At 40.1% G+C, this 17,410-nt stretch overlaps 2 protein-coding genes across 3 annotated transcripts in view; one reads left to right on the top strand and one right to left on the bottom strand.

Annotated features, from left to right (window-relative positions):
- Positions 1-699, bottom strand: part of NSA2 (NSA2, ribosome biogenesis homolog) — a 10,193-nt gene extending 9,494 nt beyond the window's left edge. Inside the window, exon 1 of the mRNA XM_003786008.2 lies at positions 654-699. Within this exon, the coding sequence (XP_003786056.1) occupies positions 654-699 (46 nt within the window). The remainder of the gene's footprint in view (positions 1-653) is intronic.
- A 262-nt stretch (positions 700-961) lies between these two features.
- The window catches only part of GFM2 (G elongation factor mitochondrial 2), a 54,026-nt gene continuing 37,577 nt past the window's right edge, over positions 962-17,410 (top strand). Inside the window, exons 1-7 of one of the 2 annotated variants that reach the window (XM_003785912.3) lie at positions 962-1,113; positions 4,403-4,489; positions 7,201-7,282; positions 9,065-9,122; positions 9,485-9,582; positions 11,521-11,646; positions 12,780-12,868. In XM_003785912.3, coding sequence (XP_003785960.1) covers positions 4,427-4,489; positions 7,201-7,282; positions 9,065-9,122; positions 9,485-9,582; positions 11,521-11,646; positions 12,780-12,868 — 516 coding nt within the window. In that variant the 5' untranslated portion in view covers positions 962-1,113; positions 4,403-4,426. Of the gene's footprint in view, positions 1,114-4,402; positions 4,490-7,200; positions 7,283-9,064; positions 9,123-9,484; positions 9,716-11,520; positions 11,647-12,779; positions 12,869-17,410 lie in introns of those variants that run through there. The other variant, XM_023510868.1, reaches the window with a different exon arrangement.

Genomic DNA, 17,410 nt, shown 5'->3' with positions numbered 1-17,410 from the left:
AAAAAAAAAAAAAAATTGTAATATGCGGGTTTTCATGTGGACATATGTTTACTGCTGGACTTTTCGAAAGTGGCTGTATTATTTTGCATTTCACCAGCAATGTACAAGATCCTTTTGCACTTCAAAAGCTTTATTTTAAACACACGTCCTTAATCTATCTGTATGTTAAGACTACAAGAATAAAATGACACAAAGCCAACTCCAGCATAGAAGACAATGCCGAGTAACAATAAGGTGTGGTGTTTTCAGCTGTTATCACGTGAACTTCGCAGCAACTCCAAGAAAAGTATGTGGAATGGCATTGCAAGGAAACAGATTGGATCTGAACCACTAAGCCCCGCTCCAGAATTCATTAGCTGTTTGGTCTTTGGCAAGGACGCCATCAGTTTCTCGAGAAGTAAAATGAAGTTGCGAGACGGGCTTATAAAGCATTGGGTTATCACAAGGCTTGTCAACCATATTCTAGCACTGATGAGCACATGTGGCGGAACTCCAAATCTGGCTTACTCCAAAGCCTGTATCTGGAAAAGACTCTGTTCCCAAGGCTAAGGTTTCTTCAGTCCCTGGAGTTCACGGAGTCTACTTTTCAGCAGTATCTCACTTCCGCCTGCTCCCCTCACCCCGTGCCCTAGAGGTCCTCGGGCTCTGCTAACTCGGACGCTCCAAGTCGCCAGCGCCCGAGGCAGCTTCATTTACCATGATGACGGTCGCGAAGCCGCCCGGCGCAGCCTCTGGGGTACTAAGACGCTGTCAATCTTCGGGTCTCACAGATCCACAAGCCGACTCCACACACGACCGTCGCGACAGGAAAAGGTCACTCTTTAAAAGGGCCGAGTGAAGAGCGAGCGCGACGCAGCCGTTCCGCACCTTTATCCTCTGCTTGTCTCTAAAGGACGGAAGTTGCCGGCAGGCGGCATTTGGCCGGTGCACCACCGGAAGTGGTGCGGTGGAACTTCTACGGGGGCCAGATCCGGGAGTAAAATCGTCTTAAAAAAAAGTTTTTTTCCGTCCTGTAGATACTGGGCAGTGCGTTGAGGCCTGAAGCCGTTGCAGACTTTGGGGCAACCCCTGCCTCCGGCTCCCACAGCCCCCCCGGCGCGCGACCTAATGCCGGTGAGTACCCCGCCGCGCCTGCTGCTCCGCGTGCTGGTGACCCTGCCCCGGGCTCCGCTGACCTTCCAGGGTGCGACTGACGCAGCCAGCCACCGAGGAGGACAAGGGGGCCTCCAGAACACCCCTCAGCGTTCGCCCTACGTGGAGGTGTCTCCAACCTTGAGCGAGGGCGACGCATCTTTGTTTCTGTTGCTGTGTGTGCTGTGTTAACGGTGGAGAAGGATGCATAAGGAATGAAAACGTAGGAAAGTTACACTGCCAGGAAAATAAAATTCTTGTCTTCTGCACTGATTCCACTCCTGAGTGGGCTAAGGTTTGGTAGCCCTCTAGTGCCATAGAGAAGTAATTGACTACAAGAAAGTACATCTGATTGAGAACACTGCCAGTTTTACCTTTTTACTGCCCAGTTGTAGACGTTCCTTTAATTACCTCACAGTTTGGAGAGTGGTTCAGTTGTGATGGGAGCAAAAATAACTGTACCAAAAAACAAGTATTCATGTCAGTAACTTTTAGTGCTTTAATTGAGGCAGTTTTTAAAGGCTGCATCTTAAAAAAAAAGCTGCCTCAGATTAAGGTGATCTGGTCATTTTCTTTAGAACCAGAAGTAGTACTAACTAGCGTTTATATAATTTCAGGTGCAGTACGTTGTATACTCTCTCTGCCTGAAATGGGCTCCTCCACATCCAGTTGCCTCTCTTTCTCACTTCAGGTTTTTGCTTGCTGTGACTCACTAAATGACACTGCTTTAGTGAGGCCTTCCTTGACCTCTTTTTTTTTTTTTTTTTTTTGCAGTTTCTGGCCAGGGCCTGGTTTGAACCCGCCACCTCCCCCATATGGGGCCAGTGCCCTACTCCTTTGAGCCACAGGCACTGCCAGACCTTGGCCTCTTTATTTACAGCTACAACTTCCCCAATTCCCTTTTCCTGCTTAATTCTTATTATTATTAGCATAAAAGATGCTATATGCGGTATTCATTTCTTCAATTGTCTGTATTCCTTGACTGGAATAAAGGCAGTATGAGGGCAGGGTTGTTGTCTTTTGTTCACCTGGCAAATTCTTGTGTTGTTTTTTTTTTTTTTTTTTTGAGACAGAGTCTCACTATGTTGCTCTCCATAGGGTGCTGTGGCGTCTTAGCTCACAGCAACCTCAAACTCTTGGGCTCAAGTGATTCTCTTGAGTCAACCTCCCAAGTAGCTGGGACTACAGGTACCTGGATATTTTTAGAGGCAAGGGCTGGCTCTGGCTCAAGCTGGTCTTGAATCTGTGAGCTCAGGCAATCCACATACCTCTTGCTTCCCAAGTGTTAGGATTGTTTATAGGCGTGAGTCACCGCCCCTGGCCCAACAAATTCTTGTTGAGGAAATGAGAGTGGGTAGTCCTTGGAGAAGGTGTGCAAAATCACTCCTGGCTGAAAACCACTGGCTTAGAGTAACAAGAGACTGAGGTCTATTACAGTAGTAACTGGAGAAAGACACGAAGCCCTGATCTTTGACATTAGGAATGAAGAGAGAGTGGATTCAAGATATACTTAGGACATAAAATGAAGGGATCTGGTGATTTCCTAAAGAAGACTAGCAAATATCTCTTTGTTACCTAAGATAAAATACAGAAAGGAACAAATTTAGGATTGATAATGAGTTTTGACTTGACTTCTTAGTACCTGGAACACAGTGGTTTAACCCTATCTGTTTATCTCTTCTCTCCCATCCCCAGTCTCAGATGTGTTCATGAGTTTCTTGTAGCTTTGATATTATAGTTAAAACAGTGAATATTTAGTAAATGTTTTTGAACATGTGTAGTTTCTGTAATAACAGGACGAGGACTTGCCTTTGTGTATTTTTTACATGATTCTATATTTACATATTTGCGGAAGAAAAATTAGAATATACAGATAAGCCAATAAATTTTACTACCCATGAGAAATTACCAAGTTAATATGGGGATGCTTACTTTTGAAGTTGTAATTCTGTACACGTACATAAAAAGCATTTTGGTTGTATGATGTTTTTGTCATTTCTATAAATCTCTATTTTGATGTTTCCTTTATTAAAATGTGTGGAATAAATAAGGGACGTTTTATGCTCAGAATTTATTCAGAATTCAGAATTTAGCCAAGGTACGGTGCCCGTAGCACAGTGGTTACAGTGCAGCCACCTACACTGGTAAGTTAGAATCTGCTCCAAGCCAGCTAAAACAACAGTGGTCCCGCACGCAACCTAATGCTGGTGAGTACCCTGCTGTGCCTGCTACTCCGCGTGTTGTATTTATTCAGAATTTTCATTTTGCATCGAATTTTTGATAGCTAAAAATAATTGTTACTACTTTTTAAAGGTTTTTTTTTTTTTTTTTTTTTGAGACAGTGTCTCACCTGTCATCCACGCTATACTACAATGGTGTCATCATAGCTCACTACAACCTCAAACTCTGGGACTTAAGTGCTCCTTTGGCTCATCCTCCTATGTAGCTACGATTACAGGCACACACCACCATGGCTAGTTTTGTTTGTTTGTTTGTTTGTTTTTTGAGACAGAGTCTCACTATGTAGCCATTGGTAGAATGCCGTGGTGTCACAGCTCACAGCAACCTCAAACTCTTGGGCTCAACCGATTATCTTGCCTCAGCCTCCTAGTAGCTGGGATTACAGGTACCCGGCACAATGCCTGACTATTTTTTGTTGCAGTCGTCATTGTTGTTTTCGCTGGCCTGGGCCGGATTCCAACTCGCCAGCCTCAGTATATGTGGTTACCACTATAACCACTGTGCTATGGGCGCTAAACCTTGGCTAGTTTTTCAAATTCTTTTTGAGGCTGGTCTTGAACTCCTAGGCTCAAGCAGTCCTGCCTCAGCCTCCAAAGTGTTAGGATAACAGTTGTGAGCCATAGCACCTGGTCAAAAGTAAGACATTATTTATTTATTTATTTATTTTTGAGACAGAGTCCCATGCTGTTGCCCTAAGTAGAGTGCGATGGCATCACAGCTTACAGCAACCTCAAACTCTTGAGCTTACGTGATTCTCTTGCCTCAGCCTCCCAAGTAGCTGGACTATAGGTGCCCGCCACAACACTCACCTATTATTTGGTTGTAGTTGTCATTGTTTGGCAGGTCTGGGCTGGATATGAACCCGCCAGCTTCACTGTATGTGGCTGGCACCCTAGCCGCTGAGCTACAGGTGCCCAGCCAAAAGTAATACATTTTTACCTTACGTATTGCATATGTCTAACTGATACATGCCTTACTGACATGTAATATGTAAATTTAGTTTTATAATTTTGTACCTTTCTTTTTTCAGAGAATAACAGTTTAGAGGATAAAGATGTTGAATAACCTGAGGATATTTGCAATGAATCATCAGAAAATGTCCAGTTTGCACATTAATGTAAGCTTTTCTTGTAAAATTAAATGTGTTTTAATAACTTCAGTTGTTTTACTACCTAAGATGGGCAATGTATCTCATCAGCTTTTTATTCTAAATTTAGTTTTTCATAACCTTTGGGTATCCTCAAGGCAAACTGACTTAAAAGAAATTAATTTAATAAGTATAATAAATTAAATAAGACAGAAAATAGATATAGCTAACCACTAGTCTCATGTCATACTAAAATGCCAAATATTTTTGGAGTATAGTCCTCTGTATCTTTTCTAATTATAGCAGCACTTAATGTACATCCTTAAACTGCCAAGTAAAAATACGCTTTATAATTATCCACAGGTTGAGACTCCTATGAAACAAAGCTTCTTTTAAATTAATGTAAAGGTACAACATAATTATACAGTGGTTGATACAAGAAAACTACTTTTGATTTTCTTCTTCAGAGTTGTTGGAAGTTAGTTTCTTGGGAAATCTAGTATTTGTCTCATATTTTGGAAATGTTAGTCTTTAAGCCCTGGACTGATGCCTTAATTCTCTTGAAAACACTATAAATTATTTTGTGAACTGTCACATCTTCAGTATACTTTAGAAATAGTAATCTTCAACTGAAATCATGCCCCTTTTTTTTTTTTAAATCTACAGCTACGAGAAAGACTACTTTGAAGCTTTCCTGTGTCACTTCTTTTCTTTTTTTTGAGACAGAGTCTTACTTTGTCGCTTTTGGTAGAGTGCTGTGGCGTCACAGCTCACAGCAATCTTGAACCCCTGGACTCAAGCGATTCTCTTGGCTCAGCCTCCCGAGTAGCTGGGACTACAGGTGCCTGCTATTTTTAGAGATGGAGTCTCATGAGCTCAGGCAGTCCACCCACTTCAGCCTTCCAGAGGGCTAGGATTGCACTGTGCCCGGCTGTCACTTCTTTTTATCTTTGGCAGTGACTTAACAGGAAGTCAGTAAACCCCTCTTGTTTGTAGTTTTGTTTTTTGCTGTTTTAGTTACCTACTGTAAACAGAGGTCTGAAAATATTAAATGGAAAATTATAGACATAAACAATTTATAAGTTTTAAATTGCATGTCATCCTGAGTAGCATGATGAAATTGATGCTGTCCAGCCTCATCCTACCCAGGAGGTGAATCATCCCTTTGGTTAAGGTGTCCACACTGTAGACACTAGCTGCCCTCAGGAGCCATCTTGGCTTTCAGGTTCATGGTGATGCAGTGCATGTGTTTAAGGAATTCTTATTTTACTTAGTAATAGCTCTAAACTGCAGGAATAATGATGCTAGCAGTTTCAGATATGCCAAAGAGAAGCTAGCTGTAAGGTGCTTCCTTTAAGTGAAAAAATGAGCTTCAGTTTACAAGAAAAAAAAATCATGCTGAAGCTAGTCAAATCTGTGATAAGAATAAATCTAACCATGAGATTGTGATGAAGGAAAAAGAAATTTCTGCTAGTTTTGCTGTTTCGCTTTGAACTGGAAAAATTTATGGTCATGTTGTGTGGTACGTGCTTAGTTAAGATTGAAAAGGCATGAAATTTGTGGGTTGAAGACAGGAGCAGAAATGTATTCCAATTGACAGCAGTTGGGTTCTGTACTGTTTGTATTTTGGGGCATCTGCTGACAGGCCTGGGATTAGATCCCTTGAGGAGAAGGGGAACCTGGCGAACCTGTATCCCAGAAGAATCATGCCTTATTATTAGTCTGCAAATTAACTTTTGCCACTTGAATCACCTGTGGCATTTTGAAGAGTATATATTTCTCTCTTCTATTTTTTATGTTATTATGTGGCCCAACGATTTATACAGTTTTTCTTCGGTGTTTTGATTTCTGACAATTGAGATTAGCTGCTTATGAGAGGTAGACACTGGGTCTTCTTATCCTTGTCGTTATGCAGTAAAAATTTGCGTCTCTTCTCTTGAAATATTTATATGCATTGACAGTTCAAAATATATTGGCAACCATTAAATGTGGTCTGGGGATAAGTTGGGATGGAGAGTGTTCAATCTCTGCATGGGAAGAGTAGGAGAAGGTAAGGGGAGCTAGAGTGGAGGGTAGACTTGGCCTTACGTGACTTGCTGTACCTCATTGATTCTCAGTTAAAATATCACTGCCGAGACCCCCATCTTTCTTTTCCTTTCCTTACCTGCATCGTTTTAAGAAGCTTTCCAGCAAATTCTTATGTGTAATGACTGTTATAAATCCTGAAAACAACTAATGGTTTTAGAGTTCCCCCACAGGCTCTTAGCTGTAGAGGATAGCCAAGATACATCTGTGGTGAGATACCATATTTAACCTTTCTGGCACTCTTAGGTTTCCTACTTTCTAAACTTGAGGGTTGTGATATTTAAACCGCAGCTATCAGAATCACTGGGAGGGCTAGTTCAAACAGATTCCTGGCCCCCATCCCCAGAAGTTCCAGATTCTTTTGTCTAGAGTAGGGCCTGAGAATTTGTAAAGTTCTCACCCATGCTAATGTTGTAGGTCGGAAGAACCATTGTTTTCAGGTCAGCTCAAAGTAGCAAATCAGTATTAATTTTATCCTTATTCTTTCTGTAGGATGAATTTGGGTCGTCACTTTAAAAGGATTATAGTTAATGAATTAGGGCTATTTTGAGGATATGCAAAACATTTTATTTTCTCACAAAGCATAGTTACAATGTTAAAACTGCTGTGTCATGCTAAAATAAAATGAATATCAAATTTATTTTTCTCTTTATTAGATTATGTGCTGCTGTAAAATGAGAAGTTTTAAAAAATTAAAGCTACATGTACCTCCTGGAAGAAATTACAGTTCCCTGCCAGGTACAAATGTTAGATTCTTCTCATTTTATCTGAACTGTTGACTTTATCATTTTTTTCCCCTCTTTCTGCCTCTGTTTTTGTTTAAACAGATAAGAATAAGAATCTCCCTTATTAGGGGTCTCTGACCGCCTATTTCCTTGAGATTATTAGGGGTGGGAGTACTCTCACAGATGGCAGGAGGAGGTTGTGCTCCTCCTCATTTACTGAACATGCTGATGAGCTGAGTGAAGGGAAGGTTGGTGTTTTCATAGCAGGTTTAGAAGTTCAGTGTGTAAGTCTCCCTGTAGAATGCTCTTGTAAAATACGTATTTATTTTCTAGTTTCTGTTTCTTATGCAAGGGTTTTCTGTCAGTAGAGGTTTACTAGAACTTATTTTAAAGATTCTTATTCTGAATCATGACTTAACTACTAATAAAAACGTGTTGAAAAAGATTCTTAAAAGGAGTTTGGTGATTATATGAATAATTTGGGTTAGATATTTGGCTATCAAAAGCTGAAAGTTGATAAGCTGGTTACTTGAGTCTTGAAGGTCCTTCCTGTATTTGCATTAAGCAAGCATGTAGTAGACCTTGTGAAACTACAGGAGTGTAATTCTGCTGTTTTTCTCATTACTTTTTTTGTCATGTGAGAATAATAGAATAAAAATACCAACTGGCTGTTGATTTAAAAGGGCATGTGAATTTAATGGGCTGCATTATTGGGGTGTATTGTACGTAGGTTGCTCTATTTTGCCCATGTGAATTTAACTGTAGCAGTGTCGGTTATCTTTTGATCTTCAAATGCTATGAGGTTTTTTTTTTGAGACAGAGCCTAAGCTGGTCCCCTTGATAGAGTGCTGTGGCATCACAGCTCACAGCAACCTCCAACTCCTGGGCTCAAGCGAGTCCCCTGCCTCAGCCTCCCAAGTAGCTGGGACCACAGGCATCCGCCACAACGCCCAGCTATTTTTTGGTTGCAGCCATCGTTGTTTGGTGGGCCCAGGCTGGATTTGAACCCGCCACCTTAGGTGTATGTGGCTGGCGCCTTACCCACAGGTGCCAAGCCATGAGGTTTTTAAAATAATATAAAACTGTTCTTATCTTATTACAGAAACTTAAGAGAAATAGTTTGAATAGCAGGAAGGTGCAGATTAAATTTACAAATATAACTGCATTGTTGCTTTAATATTATCTCTTAAAATTTATGGTAAACCTGAAGTAAGCCACTATGAACTTTTTAATTTTAAAAAATACTACTTAGCTTTTTAGAAGTGTTAGATTGTTGTGACTTCTGTTTAGTGGTACTTCAGGCCATCTTTAAAAGTATTGTATCCTGAGATTGCTCAGGAAAATAGGTTCCAAATTGTACAAAACCTCTATCAGCTGATAAGAGGATTGATCACTCTTAGTTCTTCAAGCCTTGGAAAATGTAAGTTTATAGGAGTGTGCATTTTTAAATTTTTCTTTGATTCAGAATATACTAGGGCCTTAAGATTATCACTACAACCATTACTTTTTATTCTGCAATTTTGTAAATAGACATTCAGTAGGTGGGAGAGATTGGAGTAAATCTGTGTTTTTCTGGAAGTTGATGTTTAAAACTTTGATCTTGTTTTATTGTCAGTCATAGCTTTTTCCTTACAGACTGCAAGAAAATAAATTTTATATAAATGACAATTTTATTAAGCTTGAGTTTTATTTTATTTGAAATTATAGTGTGTGCTTAAAATTATTTTAATTTCCTTCATTTATAAAGGAAAATTTCATAAATTTTATGGTTTGAGTTTAACCTTCTTTTCATTAGGCTTAATGGGAGATGATATCAAGTCCCTTCATTCTGTCATCAGTCCTCCCATAGCAAAGTAAGTACCATCATTGATACCATTTTTTTCATAGGCTGCCAAGAACATTTACATACTTCTCTGAGGGGCATTGTTAGTGGAGTGTAACAGCAGCACACTTTTCATAAAATGAATATGAAGTATTCTCAGGATTGTAGTTAGCCTTTTAGTTACTTAGCTTTTCTGTCAGAGTAATGTGGTAGGATGTATTCTAAATGTGTTCTTCATTTTTCTGGTTTTTACACAATTATCATGTAACTTAGAGAAATACTAAGCAGCTTTGAAATTTGCACAACATAGATATTTTGGTTTAGTAATTTTGTATAAGCAGAGAATATAATGTCTACCTCATAACACTTTTTCTTTTTTTCCCTTTTAAATAGAATTCGTAATATTGGAATTATGGCTCATATTGATGCAGGCAAAACTACCACCACAGAAAGAATATTGTATTATTCTGGATACACAAGATCACTGGGAGGTTAGAATGGATTCCTCCTCTCCTCACCCTCATTAGCAAGTCATCATTGAAAAATGTTTTGATTGAGAAGTCAACATAGGCACCTTGAGTATGGCAGGAGGCACAGATGTCTAAGCTACAACATAAAGATAAGGTAGTTGCAACACCCACCAAAGAGTCTTAGTTTCAACTAAACATTCAGACTCATAAGACAATCATGGACCCCATTTGGCTCTGGTCTACTTGGACCATAGCTTATCAACAGACCAACATTAAATGTTTCTTTCTATGGGAGTTGTTAATAGCATTCCACCTCCTTATCTGGGGAGCTGTCTTCTTTAGCTACCAGAAGAGTGATAGCTTAGGTGTAAGGTGACAAGATCTAGGAGCCATGCTAGCTTAGAAGACTCATGCCTTGTAGAAATGAATATTCTTGTTATAACTCCAGAGGCATAGCTTTCAGGTTCCACATAAACGTCATGACATACTCAGGGAAGTGCAAAGTTATGTTTTTTCGTTAGGTGTTTATAATTCATTTATAGTTCTTCCCAATTCAGATTAAGTTTACCTATCAGAAGTTATTTTTTCACAAGATAAATTGCCAATCCACACAGTTGGCATACTTCTGTTATCTAGTTTCTAGAAGAACAAGAAAAAATTAACCAGAGTCAAATTCTTATGTAGAAGAGGAAAAGATTTTGTTAATCCTTCCATTATGATAGTAGTATATGTGTAAGTCTTGAATTTTTTTTTTTAATTTAGTCATAGCTGTGTACATTAATACTGTCATGGGGTATTGAATTTATTTTTTAATTGTAACGTGCAAACTGGTATTTGACTAGGCACATACATTTGGGTCCCCATGTAGCCTTTCTTTTTTCTGTATTTTTATTTTGATTTTAAATAATGATGCCCTGGCCTATCTCCACTCTGGAAATTAAGATTGAGAAGGTCTAGTACATAATAAGCACTATACTGAGAACCATTTCTCTAGACCCTTAGTATACACTGAGACTTAGCATAATACTTTAGAGAGGAAAAGAACTCCAGGATTAGAATCTTCATGATCATAGGTTCCTGAATGTATAACCACCTAAACTTTTCATAGAATTATTGTTACATAAATGGAAATATAACAGATGGCAAAGTACGGAACTTTTAGTCTTCCTCTGTTAGGTCACAAATGTGATAATCTTCTTTCACATCTGCAGTTTATATCCCTGAAGTGAGGGTCCAGATGTGGTGAAGCCAGGCAATTTTCATGTTATCTTTTAAATTGTGGCAAAGAACATATCATAAATATTACCATCTTAACCATTTCCAAGTGTTTAGTTCAATAGTGTTAAAGCATATTCATATTGTACAGCCAATCTCCAGAACTTTTTCGTCATGTAAAACTGAAACTCTGTACTAGACCCATTAAACAGTTTCCTAGTTCTCCCTCCCCCTAACCCCTGGCTTCTCTAGATACCTCATGTAAGTGGAATCTTACCGGTATTTGTCTTTTTATGACTGGTTTATTTCATTTACCTTCATGTCCTCAAGGTTCCTCCATGCTGTAGCATGTATCAGGATTTTCTTCCCTTTTTTTTTTTTTTTTTTGAGACATAGTGTAACTCTGTGCTCTGGGCGGAGTGCCGTGGCATCATAGCTCACTGCAACCTCAAACTTTTGAGATTAAGCAATCCCTTTACCTTAGCTTGCCAAGTAGCTGGGACTATAGGTGCCTGTCACAATGCCCAGCTAGTTTTTTTTTTTTTTTCCTATGTTTAGTAGAGAAGGGATTTCATTCTTGCTCAGGCTGGTCTCAAACTCCACCTGCCTTAATCTCCCAAGGTGTTAGGATTACAGACATGAGCCACCACTCCTGACCTAGGAAAGATTTTTCTTAAAACAAATTTAACTGTGTAAAATACATTTGCTATTAAGACTAAACTATGTCAACTTTTTCCTGGTTAGATGTTGATGATGGAGACACAGTGACAGATTTCATGGCTCAAGAGCGAGAAAGAGGCATTACTATTCAATCAGCTGCTGTTACATTTGATTGGAAGGGGTATAGAGTCAATCTAATTGATACACCAGGTATGGTACTATTTTAAGAATACACAGATGCTGTATCATTGGAAGTGTTTTGTTTGTGTGGAGTGGTTTTTTGGTTGCGATAAAAGCCATATAACATAACTTTTACCATCTTAGCTATTTTTAAGTGTACACTTCTGTAGTAAGTATAATTACATTGCTGTGAAACATCTCTAGAATGTTTTCATCTTGTAGAACTGAAACTCTGTATCCATTGAACAACTTCTTTTGTCTCTTCTCTCCACCCATGGTAACCACCATTCTAGGTTCTATGGCTATGAGTGTGAGTAGATGACTCATAAGTGTAACCATACTGTATCTGTACTTGTGTGGTTCACTTATTTCACTTACCGTAATGTCCTCAGGGTTCAGCCATATTATAGCATGACAGGATTTCCTTCCTATTTAAAGCTAGGAAATATTCCACTGTACACGTATATCACATTTTGTTGATCCATTCATATGTCAATAGACGTTTGGGTTGTGTCTACCTTTTTATCTGTCATGAACAGATGCTGTGAACATGGGTTGGCAAGTATCAAAATTAATGACCTTAATTTTTTAATACTTTTGGGCAGGGGTCCTCAAACTTTTTTTTTTTTTGAGACAGAGCCTCAAGCTATCCCCCTGGGTAGAGTGCCATGGCATCACGCTCACAGCAACCTCCAACTCCTGGGCTCAAGCGAGTCTCCTGCCTCAGCCTCCCAAGTAGCTGGGACTACAGGCGCCTGCCACAATGCCTGGCCATTTTTTGGTTTTTTTGGTTGCAGCCATCATTGTTGTTTGGCGGCCCGGGCTGGGGATTCGAACCTGCCACCTTAGATGTATGTGGCTGGCGCCTTAGCCGCTTGAGCCACAGGCGCCGAGCCCAAACTTTTTAAACAGGGGGCCAGTCCCTCAGACTGTTGGAGGGCTGGACTATGGCCCTGGGACGAGTTGGCTGCTAAGTAGGACAGGCAGCAGCAGCAGAAACACCCGGCAGGCCAGATAAATGTCCTAGGCGGGCTGCCTGGGGCCTGCGGGCTGTACTTTGAGGATGCCTGCTTTGGGGTATACACCAAAGTGGGATTGTTAGATCATGTAATGTTTTTGTTTTTTAAAAAGATTTTAAGCATTATGTCTTATTTTTTTCTTAGGACATGTTGATTTCACCTTGGAGGTTGAACGCTGCTTAAGAGTGTTGGATGGTGCAGTGGCTGTGTTTGATGCTTCTGCTGGTGTAGAGGTAAAAAATATTGGCAGAGTGAAGATAAAATGGCATGATTTACAAAAAGAATATATCAGATTTAGTTAACTGTATTCCTTTATCTGGTAAGTTTATATAAATCAAACTGTTGTTAAAGGAAGTTGGAATTTAATATTGAGTATGACATATATGTGATCTCAGATATTTCATGGTAAAAGAAAAGACATGTTCACTTTTCTGTAGAACATAAAAAAGTTAGTGTCAAGAACTGTGAAGGGCCTGAAACACCATCTTACTTTTAAGCTAACAAGTTAGCATGCCTAGTTTTATGGATTCTAGTAAAAGATGTAAGACTCCTGGTTCAGAGACAAGAGATTTTATTAATCGTTGAAATATCGGTAGCCAGAGTATTTGCATTTTCTTGTGTTGGTCCTTCAAATCCCAGTTTCCATAGGGTGACATGAAGAGAGTCAGGTGACAACTGCATGTACAGTGAGTTGAGAAGAAGTCTATACTTAGCAAATGAAAGTATTTTATAATAGGCAGTAAGCATGCCTACCCATTGCTCTAGAGGAAGACATCTTCTAGCGCTATAAGCAGACCTCTCATTTGGTTCAGAAAGACACATTATCTTTTCTTTCAAGACTACTGTACAATCATCATTGAAAGACTGGCGAGATCAAAGGCCAGTCAATTCCTTTTCTAACAAAGCATGCGGAACCATGAGAGACCCATGAAGAATTATCTCCCAAAAATTAATATAAAGGCTCTTGAATAAATTCTGAAGATGGATTTATAATAAATAATTTACTTGCTCGGCATCTGTAGCACAGTGGTTACAAGCCAGCCATGTACACCAAAGTTGACAGGTTCAAACCTGGCCCAGGCCAGCTAAACAACAATGACAACTGCAACAAAAAATAGCCAGGCATTGTGGTAGGCACCTGTAGTTCCAGCTACTTGGGAGGCTGACACAAGAGAATCGCTTGAGCCCAAGAATTTGAGGTTACTGTGAGCTGTGATGCCATAGCACTCTACTGAGGGCGACATAGTGAGACTCTGTCTCAAAAAAACAAACAAACAAAATTTACTAATGGGGTTAGTTTTGCCCTCCTTATAGCTGGTGCCCTCTTCATCTTATAGTCTTAAAATTGGCTTTATGGGCTCGGTGCCTATGGCTCGAGTGGCTAAGGCGCCAGCCACATACACCTGGGGTGGCGGGTTCGAATCCCCAGCCCGGGCCCGCCAAACAACAATGATGGCTGCAACCAAAAAATGGCCAGGCGTTGTGGTGGACGCCTGTAGTTCCATCTATTTGGGAGCTATCTCCAAGCTGAGGCAGGAGACTCGCTTGAGCCCAGGAGTTGGAGGTTGCTGTGAGCTGTGATGCCATAGCACTCTACCCAGGGGGATAGCTGGAGGCTCCGTCTAAAAAAAAAAAATTGGCTTTATGTTGAATATAGAATCCATATGAGTGCTTCTAACCTTAAAATTACTAGAAGTAACATTATCTTAATTAGGTGATGAAAATTACTGTGTTTTAAAATGGGATGAATTGACATAGTGGGACTCCTGTTATGCTGCACCAAGGACACACAGCATTACAAATGCTAAACTCTTGTCAAAAATGTTTGACTAATATCTCACCATGAGAAAACAATCAAATCTAAATGAAAAAGCATTCTGCTTAAAAAAACTGGCAAGCACTTTTCAGAAATTGAAATTGAAATTTTTTTTATTAAGGTAAGCATGATAGCTGATGAGTACAGAAAACTGTAGACCTGTTCTAGCTTGAAGGATTCTAAAGAGACAAGGAAACTAAATATAGTACATGATTCTTTTTTCTTTAATTTTGAAGCCTTTTTTTTGTCAATTGGTTATTAACAAGTCTATGTAAGGTTAAGATTCCAATTAAAAGAAGTGTTTTCCTTTGAAGGCCCTCAGGGCTCAGTTGTACATCATGTAGCAAGTAGCTCTGAATTTGGCATAAGACTTAATGACCTTATTTACAGCTTCTAAGAAATCAGTAGCAATTTTTCGCCATGCTGTGATTGCAAACATACCAGCTTCTGTGCAGGTGCTCCTAATCTGAGCACCAGGCTATTTGGACACAGTCATGCTAACAATTCAAACCTGATAGCTCTTTCAACACTCATTGAATGAGCATGAATCGTAAAGATGTGAGTCTGACCCTCTAAATCAGGTAAACTAAATTCAATCTTTCTGTTCAGCCTCCCTGGCCTCATCAGTGCTGGATCCAAAGTGTCAGGTCTGTTAGTTGCCATTAGCAGTTTAATATTGCCTCGAGGATCAAACCCATCCAGCTGATTGATTAGTTCCAACATTATTCTCTGCACTTCATTGTCACCTCCAGGACCATCATCAAACCTAGCCCCTCCAATAGCATCAATTTCGTCAAAGACGATAAGGCAGGCTTTTTTGTTCTGGCCATTTCAAAGAGCTCACGAACCATTTGATCCCCCCTCACCAACATACTTCTGTACAAGTTCAGATCCAGTAATGGGAGTGAAGCAAGCATCAGTCTTATTAGCACTGCTCGAGCGCAGAGTGTCTTGCCTGTGCCTGGTGGACCAAAGAGCAGCTCACCCTTGGGAGGCTCAATACCAAGGTTAACAAACCTCTCTGGGTGAAGTAACGGGGTCTCATTGATTTTCTTGAGAAGTTGCTGAATATCTTCCTCAACCTGCTTGACCTGCCTAGAGTAAGTGCTCTCTCTGACCATAACTTTTCAGCAAGGTGACATCCCCCTCATCCAGAGCTCGGATGGGTTTGTCATCCTTCTCATCCTCTTTGGTTTTCTGCTGATTGGCACCAAGGTAATCCGGCATTTTGGGAGATGCAAGTGCCTCAGCTTCTTAGTGATTACACAGCCTTATAAATACATGATTCTTGATTGGATCCTCGATCAAAAAATGTTAAAAGGACAGCAATCAGAAAATGAGGGAAATTTGAGTATAGATTATATGTATTAGATAAAAGTATTATCAACTTAAAATTTTCTGAATGTGATAATTACAACTGGTTATTTAGGAGAAAGTCCTTATTCTTAGGAAACAAAATGCTGAAGTATTTAGGAGGAAGTGTCACAATATCTACAGCTTGTTCTGATAATACAGCCTCTGTCCACCTGCTTATGTGGTGTTAGTTTGAGCCCTTTGAGAAGGAAATGCCATTGTGGGATTAGATATATGAGAGATTTATTGGGGGAAATGCCTTGGAGAAAAGAAAAGCAGAGAAATTGGCAAGAGCATTCAGACCACAGTGGAGGTCTGACACCTGTGAAGGAGTTGGAAGGAAGGAGTGGGTAGGAAGTGTCTCCAGCTACAGCACAGATCCAAAAAAGGTTTGGCAGGTCGATAGGAGTCCTCAAGCCAAGTTACCTGTTAGAGGGGTCCCATGTCTTGTAGTAATAGGCCTATGTTAACACCTCTGCTGTGCTCAGTCATTAGCTGGAAACAGCCCATAGAAAGCTGGGCCTTGGCTAGAAGGTGGTGGTACAGTCAGAAGGGCAGAAGTTGGGCCATCAGTAAATGATGCTTCTCATAGGAGATGAGTGGTCCATTTATCCACTCACATAATGCACACATGCATGCTTGTTGGTAGAGAAAGAGAAAAAGCAAATGTGGCAAATGTTAACATTTGGGGAATCTTGGTGAAGAGTATGTGAATATTTACTAGTTCTGTTGTTTTTTTTCCTTTCCGGTATTCTTCCCATTCTCTTAACTTTTCTCTTGATTTGAACTTTGTCAAAATGAAAAGTCAGGGTGGGGGGAGATAATACAATTACTGAAACTTGTCTGAGAACCCCTGATAGTGATAAAGCCTGACACTGAGGTCTGAGGTTGATTATACGTTGTTATATCTGAATCTTTCTGGTCACTTTATATCCTAATGGTTGCATCCTTTCTGTTATCGTAACTTCTTTACGTAAGTTTGACTGACTTAATCATTCAGACAGATTACATTGCTTGTAAGACTGAAATATGCTGAAATAGGAAATTTCTAAATTTGCAAAGCAGGAGGCACTCATTCTAAAATGGTAGATGGGTTTTTAGTTAGCACGTGGTATGATAGGAGATTTTTGCTTTTTAAAAAAATTTTTTTCCTTTTTTGAGATAGAGTCTCATTCTGTTCCCCTGGGTAGAGTGCTGTGGTGTCATAACTCACAGCAACCTCAAATTCTTGGGCTCAAGAGATCCTTTGGACTCAGCTGGGACAATAGGCTCCTGCCATAAGGTCTGGCTAGTTTTTCTGTTTTCAGTAGAGACGAGGTCTTGCTCTTGCTCAGGCTGGTCTTAGACTCCTGAGTCAAGCCCACCCACCTCAGTGTGAGCCACCATGTCCAGTCTTTAAAAAGTTTTTAATAAGTTGTTGATCTTGGGTGGCACCTGTGGCTCAGTGGGTAGGGCGCTGGCCCCATATACTGTGGGTGGCGGGTTCAAACCCAGCTCCGGCCAAACTGCAACAAAAAAATAGCTGGGTGTTGTGGCAGGTGCCTGTAGTCCCAGCTACTCGGGAGGCTGAGGCAAGAGAATGGCCTAAGCCCAGGAGTTGGAGGTT

Source organism: Otolemur garnettii, unplaced genomic scaffold, assembly GCF_000181295.1.
Source record: "Otolemur garnettii isolate 467f Iridium unplaced genomic scaffold, OtoGar3 scaffold00017, whole genome shotgun sequence".
NCBI lineage: Eukaryota > Metazoa > Chordata > Mammalia > Primates > Galagidae > Otolemur > Otolemur garnettii.
Note: the sequence above shows the minus strand (reverse complement) of the source record. Positions and strands in the feature narration are given on the sequence as shown.